The sequence below is a fragment of the Dinoponera quadriceps genome, unplaced genomic scaffold (assembly GCF_001313825.1).
Source record: "Dinoponera quadriceps isolate SergipeBrazil2010 unplaced genomic scaffold, ASM131382v1 scaffold397, whole genome shotgun sequence".
Lineage (NCBI taxonomy): Eukaryota > Metazoa > Arthropoda > Insecta > Hymenoptera > Formicidae > Dinoponera > Dinoponera quadriceps.
In genome coordinates this window covers 1,222,354-1,235,015 of record NW_014554705.1, presented here as the reverse complement: position 1 = coordinate 1,235,015, position 12,662 = coordinate 1,222,354, and the positions used below count along the sequence as shown (strand labels likewise).

General features: G+C 45.6%; 2 protein-coding genes across 2 annotated transcripts; both read left to right on the top strand.

The window, feature by feature from the left end:
• The first annotated feature begins 4,433 nt into the window (after positions 1-4,433).
• LOC106740939 (loricrin-like) lies at positions 4,434-6,614 on the top strand. The gene is made up of 2 exons (XM_014612425.1): positions 4,434-4,445; positions 5,280-6,614. Exons 1-2 carry the CDS (start codon positions 4,434-4,436, stop codon positions 6,612-6,614), a joined length of 1,347 nt encoding a protein of 448 aa, XP_014467911.1.
• A 4,004-nt stretch (positions 6,615-10,618) lies between these two features.
• On the top strand, positions 10,619-12,662 carry LOC106740900. The gene is made up of 2 exons (XM_014612365.1): positions 10,619-10,630; positions 11,112-12,662. Exons 1-2 carry the CDS (start codon positions 10,619-10,621, stop codon positions 12,660-12,662), a joined length of 1,563 nt encoding a protein of 520 aa, XP_014467851.1.

Sequence of the window (12,662 nt, the reverse complement as noted above, 5' to 3'; positions counted from 1 at the left end):
CTAATGTCTTCTATTTGTGAGTCAAATGCGCGCATAGTTATTTACTTTATCTATGTTACGATTTACCAGTCGTTAATTTGGCAATAGGTTTCTAAATGACGCGAAATGACGAAATTGCGATACCGTCGGTGAAAATCAGACTTCCACCGAGTTCCGGCGTGAGTAAAAAAAATTGAGCGAGCTTAAAGGATCAGGAAGATCGAAAAAATGCGGCTTGACCCTGAGTCAAACTGGTTCGTCGCATCCAGTCTGTTGTCAACTCACTTTCTGTATGTGACCTATATTCTACTGCCCGGTTTCCATTTTATTGGCATTGGTGCACTTTTACCACTTTATCTCAAACTTGTTCAGTCGGAATTTATTCTCAGATGAGCACTTTCTGGTGCCTATTTAGGAAACCTGCACGCAGAGGCCGACCCATTGTCGGTTGAACTTCTTTAGTGAACTTTATTCACGAGCTTGTTGTTTTTCATCGGCAAAAAGTATCATAGTGGACGTATAAAATATTCGGCTAGATTAATGCGAAAGATAAGGTGATGAGGCGTGGAGGGGTACACGTGCGTGGAAAAAGAGAGGGATAGTATGAAAGTATTAGAGATCGGGAAAGTGAGAAACCGGATGAATTTTAAATTAAGAAAACAACCGTTGAATGGTAAAGAGATGAAGAGACGAGGCTTGTTTTGAACTGAAAGGGAAAAGTTCGGAGGGCCGTGTTACATTATTTTGATGATACAATAGAGATGCTAAATCGAAGGAGTAAAGAGAAGTCGCGGTGATGCAAACGAATTATGCGGATGAAATGACGAGAAAGCAAGAACGTGAGAAGCGACAGCGATTTTAAGCCGATAGCCGATTTTAGCGATTCGAAACCATGCCCGAATGCGGTAACGAATAATCGACACTGGCATATTTCCAATCACCGTTATAATTGGCTCCCCCGGCTAATGACAGAATCGATTCTCACCGAGACGATATTCAGCTTCCGAATAGCGCGCTGCGTAATATTGCGCGTTGAAACAGTTCTCATTCGTCGAGATACGAGGATCGGTATATGTGAAACATTACGTGTTTTGTTTCAGCGCTTGTCTTGTGCAATAGCACGCATACCTGCACATTTACGTCTTATCAAGATGTTAATGGCGTGACAGGTGTATTATTCGCGGCACACGAAAGCGACGTAATACCTTGTGTGTGCCTGCAGGTATTTTATTATGCACAGATATATATATATATACGCATTGTATAACCGCATTGTAAATATGCAGTCGTCAATGGGGCTATTTACATCGCGAGTTTTATTGGCGGTGTTTCCATTTGGGATGGCGTGTTCTATATACAAATATTAATGTCGATGAACTTACATGAACACGATACGATTCGTGCGTACCATGTAATAATCAGGTATGCATAATATCGTATTTATCATCGGGTGTCGTCAGTACAGTACGTTGTGTATAAATAAGTTATTAAATTGATCTTTTCTTGATAATATATAAAATAGCATTTGATGAAAAATGGCATATTTTCTCTGAATTCCTCTGAAGTAGTTGTTTCATAGAGTGCAGGATTTTTAGTGACGATATTAGGAGACTTTTTTTTATACATTTTATTTGCTGTTTGTTGAGAAAAGAAACTCTCCTTTAATTTTATTTAATTGTCTAAGTAATAAATATTAATTTTAAAGAAATTAAGATGAATATATACACAACATTGCAAACACGGAAATATTGTTTATTTTTATTTTTCTTATTAATGCTTTATTTATACGTCAGTCAAACTAATAAGGGTCTATACATAATAGAAAACAACATATGAATATTTCAATATGTGTATATGCACATGTATTACAGGTATTATTATGAATTGTAAATTTCCTATGATTATATTTTCAAAAATAATCGATAATTCAGAAATTGTTGTATAATATCTCTATATTAGTCCTTAATATTACGGTAGTTTTTTTATTAAAATCCCAAAGGTGGTTTAGAAGAAATTAAAAATAGAAGTAATGGAAAAATAAGACATTAACTCAAAAAATACGTATAAAAAGCGTCATCTTTAATTGCAGATGTCTTAACTTCCGAATGGTCAATCGCTTTCTGCGCCAATAATCAGATTATATTTAAATTTATATATAATGCAAATTTCAACAAACTCTTAAAAAAAATTTATTTCGTGTTACAACCATCTTAAGATATGTATAATGCTCTATTAGATATAAATGTGAAATATACGAATTTTGTGTGAAACCCGATAAAACTGGAGATACGTTATCCTCCTTGGTTTCCGGTATCTTTTTCTCCTCGCGGAAATAAATCGCATCGGCAGCTGCTTTGAAAATCCGCACTCGTTAACCGTGCTCGTCATCTTTTAAATAAGGAATTGCCCACAGACCACGACTCCTTTCTTCATCTTACGAGTGAAAGTAAAACGAAGTCAATCGAATGCTTTCAGGCGCTACAATTTAACTAGTTAGAAGAAGTTAAACGAATGATCACAGCCATGCTCATCCCGTGCGTGTGGCGATATGTTTATCACACAAAGGATCAAGAACGAAAAGAAAAACGAGGTAACGTTTCGTTCATTCCCAGGAGCACAATTCACTTTCGAATGTCGCGTTGATCAGCTTTCAACGCGCGACGAAAAATTTCATCTCTTTTTGCACAGAAGAACGTTTATCCTTTGCTTAATAGTACATGTCAAACTTTATGTAAGATCTTGCGGCTGACGAGCGAAGTTAAACGTAACGCTTAAAACACTGCACGGAATGTCGGCCTTACATACGGAATCAACGATAAAAATAGAATTTCAGAACTGTAATCGGGACGCAGAAAGACACATTCCTTTCCGCGAATGTTAAGAAAATATTACTAAACGATCGAGAGCATTGAAATGTTAATATCCATCCGTTTCGCGCCGTTCGTGCCGCATCAGTGATTCAAACACGCCTGGTTTTTGCAACTTGCGGCAAACCAGCCAAGTGGCAACGAGCTTTCGGAGATACGAGATTTCGTAGAAAAACATTTGCGGTGGAGGTAAGTAGAATAAGCGAATCCACTCTTTTCACGCGACGATCGTTCGGTTAACAGCGCTTTTTATCGATGCTGAGGTGAGCCGCGAAAAACAAGATCCGTGCGTGTGCCAGAAAGTTACGGCTTTCAGTGGACTTCAATGCATGGAAGAAGCGTTTTTTCCGCTAGATGATAAATCTCGCGGAAATGTGCCTGCGTACGATTGGACAGGTCTAAATATACCGGAAGGCTATATTTTAGAAGATGACGTAATTATACCGTTCTCCCTTTTTCTTTCTCCTCTTAGGTGTAATTAGTAGCTGGATAATTGCTCCACATTTATACCCCGTCGGCACGTGTCGTGACGATGTTTAGCGTCTGTTCTAACTCGCGATACGTGGTGGTGTGCTTTCTTTGTTGAAGCCCGACGCCTTCCCGACCGGTCGAAATCGGAAATGAAGAATGCAAAACGAACTAGAAGTCCTGCTGCACAAGTCGGGGAAACAATTGCGTTTTCTCCGGACGAGCGGCGAAGCAACGCTCCCCGGCCGCGGCCGCGGTAATTAATAGCGCCGGGCAACAAAATCACTCGAAAAAGTGAAATAGCTTGACCCGAAACCGCATTCCCCGGCGCTTTTATCGCCTCGAAATTGAATCGCCGCGAGAGCGTGGCAATTAAAAACGACTTAGCGTATACGACTCACCGCGCGCCAGTTCTTCCGGGCGATTTCCGGGATCCTGGAAAAGGACTGAGCTACTTAACTGTGCGTTCGATATGGCCCATCGGGATGTTCCTCCGCGCGCGACTCGGCGCATCGGGCGCGAAGAGATCCCCGATCGAAAATAGACGGAAGAGGGGTCGACCACTCGTGGCTGTACTTCCTCGAAATACCGCGCGAACAAAAGCGACAATGAGAGGACAAATTTTCGAGATCCGCGACAGGGAAACGATAAATCTCCGCGACTGGCTCCGCGTTCGCATTGTTCGCGGGCTCCGAGGACGCGCGTTTCGGCCCGATCGTCCTTCCTTCCTTTCCGTTTCTTTTCCAACCGGGTTGTTGACTCGTCCGAGAGAGGATCCCGTCCGTTTCTTTCCCATGCGAAAAAAATTCCCCGCCACTGATAAGAGTCCATATTGATCCGCTTTTACCAGGTGTGGGGCCTGATTTGCAAGCCGCCCGGGTATCCTCCGTGTTACACTTAACTACGATCGGCGGCGATGCTAACGATGCGACGCCCCGGTACATCAGCGCGGGGAGACTTACCTTCACCTAGACCTTTCTTTCGCCGTGCGAGAGGGGATCCACGTATAAATGCTTTCTTCTTCGTAGCAATGCCATCAGAAACCACAATTTCACTCAACCACTCGACTGCCACCCGATCGCGAGAAATAGTTACGAGAGCAACCCCATTCCGGCAAGCATGCGCTCGATCGTGAGTATCTTCTCTACTGTTTTCTACGAAAACCTCAGCTTTAAGTGCCCGCCAATTTGCTCCTCAATATTCTGTACGTTTCATATATGTTAAATTGGACTTTTTACACAGGGCGTGCTACGAGAAATTTTACGAAGATAACAGAGTTGTGTGTTTTCATTCAAGTTATAATTTCCTCTCCCAGAAGTGTAGTTCTTGGTTAAATCTCACGTAATTGCTGATTATTTCAGTTCGACAAGGTTTTTCTGTAAAAAACTTCACGTGAGATACGTAACTTTCCTTCATATTCCGCTTCGCCCGTAATATTACATATATGATGTGTATTGTGTCGTTTAACGCAGTCGTTTTAGTAAAACGCTTGACAGAAGATTTCAGTGCGTTGGTTAATTATTACGGATTAATTAGTCACAATTATTCTCACCCAATTGCTTCGGTACGCATTACTTCACATTAAGCTCGTGGCGCGTGCGTAATCTACAGTTTCTCTGGCTCGATTCACGCGCGCACACTCTCGCGAATATCATCCGAACGGTGGTTGTGTTATTCGTTGTATCGGATTTCGCTGCGTATTAACGAACGTCCATCGATTTGTAACGTGAGAACAATCGCGGTGAGTCATTTATCGCCAACCAATCGCATGGATCATCCGCCCCCATTTAGATACCAAACATGTTGCTTCGCAATTCGCTCGAACATTCTATCGATAACTCCGGTACAAGCAGGCTGACAACTTTGTCTTCCACTTTCACGCAAACCGATTAAGCCTACGAAAGTGGGACACCCTAGAAAGTGACGGTGCAAAGAAGTGCAATAACGTTAATGTTTCTCGCGTAGGTGTTACTGGGGCTGGCCGCTCTCGTCTGCGGCGTTCGTTGCCGGGATATTCGCTTCGAGCATTTGCCGCGTCAGCTCCGACTGCCGTTCAAGGACAAACGCGGCCTCGGCGACCACCCCGCGGCTTTCCCGTCCCACGGATCCTCTTACTCGACTCCCATTCACCCGAGCCTGAGTTCCGGTTACAGCCTGGGAGGACCGTCCGGCGGCTTCTCCCTGGGCCACGGCGGACTCCACGGCTTGAGCGGCTCGGTCGGCCACGGAATCACGTACCCCATCGCTTCGTCCAGCGGTCTCGGTTTAGGATCCGGCTTCCTGTCTTCCGGATTGGGCCACGGCTCGTTGAATCTGCAAAGCGCTTCTCTGGCGGGACATTCCGCCCAGGGCAGCTACTCCGTGCCCAGCATCGCGAGCATCGGCCTGAGCGGCGGTGGAGGAAGCAACGGGCTGTTCAGCCCGTCGAAAACCGGGCCCGTCACCTTCGGGCTTCACGGCGGCGGCGGCACTTCGGCGAGCTCTTCCGGGTCGAACGCGTACTCCACGCCGGTTTACGCATCCGGGAACCACGGGCTGTCGGCTTACAGCAGCGGGAGTCTCATGCTGGGGGCGTCGCACGGCTCTGCGTACAACCTGCCGTTGAGTTCCTCCGCGGGATACGCTGCGCAGGCCGCGTCTCCGAGTGCTGGGCATCCCGTGACAGGCGGCCTGGTCATCTCCACCGGATCGCACGGCTCCTCCCACGGCGTCGCCGCTCTCAGCAGCTCCTCGGGCTCCCGCGGAACCTCGTACTCTCTTCCGATAACTTCCGGATCACACGGAGGCTCCGCGTCATCCGGCTACTCGAGCCCCGGCTCCAGCTACGGCTCCGTCAACTCTCACGTCGGACTCTCGAGCGGCTCGTCCGACAGTTCCAGCTACGTGCTGCCGATCTCCTCGGGATCCTACCCGGGCTCCGGCTCCTCCGGCTCCAGCTCGTACACGAACTATCTGCCGGCTCAGGCGGACGGTAGCAGCGGCTCCTCCGGCTACTCTAGTCCCAGCGTGAGCTACGCGCCGCCGAGCTCGAATTACGTGAGCGCCAGTCCCGATTACTCGGCCGCCGGCTCCAGCTACTCCGGCTCCAGCTACTCCGGTCCGGCTTACGGAACGCCCGGAACGTCCAACTACGCGCCCGCATACGCCAGTCCCTCCGGCTCGTACAGCGCGGAGTCGCAGGCTGCCTACTCCAGCGTGAGCCCGAGGTACCTGGGATACGCGAAAGCGTACGACAGTCTGGACTCCGGAAGCGTCAAGTACGACACGATCTCGTACTCGAGTCCTAACGGGAAATATTGACTTAATTAACACTTCGTAAGACCTCCTTTTTATCTTTCGCTCTAACGCTATCAGGCTCGCTCGCAGCCGCTTAAGTATGGTAATTAAGGAATCAGCGTGCGCTCCGGGCGATGAGCAAGCCGAACTCATCGCGATTTCACATTGTCCATTTAACGAAATCGATGCTGACGCGATCTTGCCATGAGACGTAATAATGACCCCGCCTCCGATTATTCGATCGATCATTTACCGAAGCAGATCGGACGATGACGTGTAAGCGTTGGAAGCGATCGCAGCGAAATCCCTAAGAGAGAGGAAGGGTTGTCAATATATATTTATATTTTAATCTTCTATTGTAAAACTACATAGATTCGTACTGTAATAGTATTTAATGCAAAACGCGTTTTGTCTATTTATATCGCCGATAGATGTTATAGTTTATCCCTTTCTGTTGTATATCCCCCGTGTATCACCGACGATTGTGATTCTTGTTGCATAGTTTTATACGTTTTTTTTTATAATAAAACAGTTGATTCCGACAGATTAATTAAACCCACTTCAGATTTCCGAAAACTGCTCGTCTAGGAGTATATAATAGCGTCGAACAAATAACGACTTGATAAATAGCTACCGACGTTTATTGCTAATTCATTCATCACGATCACATGTAAATCCTTTTTCTCATTTGCGAGATTTAACGTCGTTAATTCATGCATCTTGTTTAGTTCTGCTGTTTGTAAGACTCGTTCCGCGTTCTAATTTTTTGCCTATTAATGAAAAGTAAAAGACGCACCTGGCAGCCGAGATGGTCGAAGAAATTGGAAAAGTGAAAGTAGAGAATCGATGTATCAAATCCTATCGTGAGGCGCGTGAATTCGCATACAATTAAAGAGATAGTTTCTATATTTAATTATCTCCCGCAATTAAGATTATAATTAGATACATATGGGGCGCCGGTTTACTTTCGCGTCCGCATTTGCGAGCGCGTTCGGAATAATCGGCTCGGCAAGCGTGACGGAAGGTAAGGCATGTGTCGGAAGACACTTATCTGAACAGTTCTAACGCAGACGTTGTTGTCCGTCAGAGTAATTGATGCATTCAGCAGCGAAGCGACGTGACGCGGACAAGATGCGACGAGGTGCTTTTGCTTTTATTCGCTCGCGGCGCTACTGTGAAAGTTATTGGCCGCGTACGACGCGCGCGCACGCGAGAGAGAGAGAGATAGAGAAAAAGAGAAAGATGTATGTATATAATTGTACTTTTATATAACAATAAAAACAAGTCCGCCCAACGGGCAAAAACGGGATCACTTTTACTCCAAGGCCGGGATATTCAAGATAAGCAGGTTTTTCCCTAAACTGTTATCTTATTTGTGGAAAAGCGCCTACCGGCTGGCAAAAACGATTGTGTGGGCTTATCTTTAATGCGATTTGCGTAGAAACTGGCAATCTCCATGTGCAATAACAGTATATTCTTATATATTTATTATACGTTGAAGAATATGAAATATTCACCACTCTTTCATGGAAGAAAATATTTTCCTAGCATATTTCTCAGTTATTATGAGAATAATAAAAAGATTTGTTACACGGGCAAAATAATTTTATTGTCGCAGCAAAACGTTCAGTTGGCATAACCAAAATTATTTTGTCGTCTAACAAGTATATCCAGCGAACAACAATTAATACTTTTAACGAATCTTTTCGCTCTCCGTGCAGTAACTGAGATATTCGTAGTGCCAGCAAGATATTTCTTCTGTATTCACAAATCAGTAGTTTGCCGAAAGTTATTTTTTTACTTTACCCACAATACTTTTATAAACATTTAGATCGAAGATTTCGTGAAGAGAGATTCAAAATGTAAACTAGTTCACCACAATTCGAGCGACAACGCGCGTAATGTTATATCGAATGTTATCATATCCTTATACGTTACGTGAAAGACAGAGAGAGAAAGAGAGAGAGAGAGGGGGAGGGAGAGAAGTCGTATTAGCATATTCTAATTTAAATCGCGGATTGACAGCGGTGTTCGCTTGCTCGGGAGCGACAGGCTTACGGTGAATTGATTAATCACGGCGGATCGTACGACGGGAACGATCACCGTTTCGTTAATCGAGTTTTCGACCACAAGACCGGAGATATGGAGCCGCCCACGCAAGAAAACGATTCCAGTAACGCGACGATCGCGCGTTACTCCTCGTGCGACCCAGTTTCCTGTGCTCCGCGTATACCTGGACACGAACGCACCGACGCACGCGAGCGCGCGTGCAGCTTACGGACGACACGAAGAGAGCCACACGCACAGCTCCAATGCGCAGCTCGGATGTACGATCTAGACGATATTCCATGATATCCGGCAACCGGTCGTTGTATCTCGCTTGTAGAAAACGCGCACGTTTCACTATTTTCCGACTGGTCTCGCGAGCGGCACGCTCCTTGCTCTCACGCCCGGCGCAGCGAGAGCGGGAAAAGTACGCTCTTACTCTTCGCGAAGGCGTTCCCTGGGCTGGACCTCGTCACGCACCTCTGAATTGATCCCGGTGCAAGTGTCCACCCTGTCTGCTGACTGGGAGATTCACTTTCGTAGTGCACCGACCCGTAACACGAGTTTTTATCTCCTTTTGGAGTAACGGTGAAGGCTCTACGAGAGTAACGACCAAAGGGCCATCGCGGGGAGCTGTAGGAAATATCTCTTTAACAGAAAATGAAATAAGAAATTCAGTCTTTGAAGATTTCAGAAGCCGCGAATTCTGTAATCGGAAATTTTGTGGACTCTACCTGGCATATTGCAGTTTTTAAATTTTCAGAAATACAGTTTATTATGAAATTATCAAATTTCGAAAAATTATTTCTGTCACGAAAAATGATTTACCAAAATAAAATTTTACAGTTTTTCATTTGTGAAGCTTTATGAAAAATTAATTTATTAAATTAATAAAATTAATCGATACAATTAATGAAATTAAATTAAATTAAATGATATGGAACGTTATTAATAACTTTTATTAATGCTATGTTATTTAACGAACGATAAGTTGCATTAAAAAAATATATATCGATGCAAAATTCATGAAAAATACCAATTAATATAATTTAAAAAACTGTACAGTGTTTTGCACGTGCTTTCGTACGACACAAAGAAAATATTCTTCACTTTAGAGAAAAAGGAAAAATGATAACGAGGATGTGTAATTGCGAGAGAGTTTATGGATAATTTTTCTTTGAATACCGTCGCGACGTAATCGTTCTAAACGCGGTATCGATCACGTCGTTATCGAAGGTGTGGCAAGGATCCGCTATTGGGAAGCGGCGCGCAGGTGAAAGTAAAGTAAATCGAGGGGAGACGTTTCCAAAGGCACGAGACCGTCGCGAAAGGCGTTGTTCAAGCGAGATTGGAAAGATTCTTCGAGGACGCCGGAGGGTGCTCCACTTCCTGGATCGATCCTGAGCGACCATCACCTTGTTCTCCGGCTAGCGGTCTTTAGTCAAGCCAGTCCAGACTTTCGCGAAAATCATGCATTGCCAAGTACATCCGTAGATTTCCTTGTTCGATGTCTCGCGGCAGCCAATAGATAATTACCGCCTGATTATCGTCTAATCATCGTCGGGGTCGAAGGGCCCTTTATCGGAATTCTGCTCATTTCCTTGTAACGTCTAACGGACAGGCGATCGTCCGATATCCGCTGCATCAGGTGATGGTGGACCAGCCCATCTCGCGTTCCTCGGCTGACGGCGATCGAACGGCATTCTATATATTTTCACTGCGCCACCGGGGCGCGCACTATCACTTCTAGGCCTACATATAAGAGCAGAGAAATGTTAAACTAGTTTCCGCGATTTTTCCGACGACTGGGTATAAAGGAGAAATTCAATGTCCGGCGATGTGTCATTAAAGGTGGAACCGTCGCGTCGGTCTGATCTTGCGAAATTGCTGGCGGACGAGAAGTCGGATGAGATAGCGATTGAATTGTGGAAGAAAGCATAGCCTCGTGCTCGTCCAACGGCGACAAGTGAACTGTGGCGGAGATGGAGCGGCTGGTTGGTATAAATCGATAAACTCGCTAATTAATGGAAAAATATTCTATTTTATTACAGCTTACCGCGCTAATTGAATTGGTGTCTGATTCTCTTTAGACGGCTTAAGAATTTTTACTACCAATAGACATTTCAAGGAATCTCGTCACTTTCACATACATAAGTAATTTTGCTCAACACAAAAAAATATTTTGAGTTTATAAAATTTTTTTTTTCTATTTTAGCGTTTTTACGTAGAAATCTCGTTCTTTTTTTATTTATTTAATTTCATTTGACGTGATGACTTGAATTAAATGATTGGAAGATAAAAAATTTGCGAAAAGAATGAATTATAAAAATAAAGAGTAAGATCAAATCTGTATATATATTTTTGTAATACTATTATAGGTAATTGATAATAATCTTTTTCCAATGATATACAAAAAAAATTACCAAACCATAATTGATTTTATGCGAACAGGAATACAATACGATTTAATTGCAGATACTGTTCTTGCTGTCACCGGTAATTTTCGCTGAGCCACTTAAAATCAACGATCCTAACGACGAGCCGTTTCTACCGATATACCCCAGCTACCCTTACAACCCTAAGCTAATCAAACGGGGCGCCGAGCGAGAATTAGTATCGCAATTAACGCCCGGGTCCTACGAAGCGCCGAAGGAAGATGCGAGGGATCCCTACGGCACCGGCTACAGCGACAATTACCAAAGAGACTCCTACTACCCCAATTATGACCCCTATCCTAAAAATACCTCGCCCTCACCCACCTACATGTACTACAACGAGGATCCATACGCGTACACCGGCTCGCCATACGCGACCTACAACCCGTATCCTACGCCGTACACGGTGAATCCTGCGGCGTATCCGACGTCCTCGTATCCGGACTACTATTACCAGCCATCCTATTACTATCCTCATTACTACAATCACGCGCTATTTCCGCCGCCGCCGATGCCGCCGCCGCCACCGCCGTCAGAAAGCGTCGATTATCACGAGACGTCGCAGGATCCTGCCGAGACGGAGGACGACAAGCGGGACAAGGAGAACTGGGGCAAGAAGACGAAGGAGGACGAGATGGGTCAAAACGCGTCGGCGGGCCAGTTCGTAGACGGCGGAAACTACATATCCGGCAACACGAGGGATCTCGACGTGCAGTCTAGCACGTACAAAGTAGCCAGCCCGTACAATCAACTGGAGAAAGACGTTCGGCCGGAGAGCCCGTCGATTCCCTTACCGAAGACGACGTACAGGGTGATCAGCGTGGCGGGACAGCCAGTTGCTCCGGACTACCCGTTGCCCGCGCAGTACGTCAAGGCTCAGCAAATGGAGCAGCTGATGAGCGACACGTTCGCCACGTTATTAGCACAGAACGTGCAACAGCAAACGGATCACCCTTACAGTAAGGACACTCTGAGTGGCGTCAACGACGAATCGCACGGCAACCAGGACACCTACAACCCGAATACATCGCACTCGGATACAGACGCACAGCCGTACGTGGCCGGCGTAAGAACCAAGGCCGGTGGTGCGGCTTACGTGGTAAACTCCGAGGGTATCGCGAAAGTCAACGGGGAAGGGGCGAGTCCTCAGGTGTCCTCGTCTCAAATCACTTCGAGTAAAAATACCAAGTACCCCGGTAACCTGTACATACGGAAGCCGGCGACGCAAACGACCCTGGAGCTCTCCAAAACAACGTACGTTCCGCAACAAAGCAAACGCAGCAAGCAACATCGCGATCGAGTGGTCGACAGTCAGCCGGCCGATCAGTCGGGCGAATACGACGCTTATGACGCCTTGCAAAGTTACACCAGCACCCTGAGTCCGTTCGGGAACAAGCGGGAACAGAGTTACAGGAAGCATCAGAAACAAGCGGACTCGTATCGGAGTAAGGATTTCGTCGCCTCCCCTCAGCTACCCCAAGCTTACAGCTATCAGTACTCGTCTTACGAAACGGATCAGCCGCGGCAGCTACAAGACAGCGTAAAGTCGGCCGACGGCAATTTCGGAGTTAAGCGGTATAACAAGAGCTGA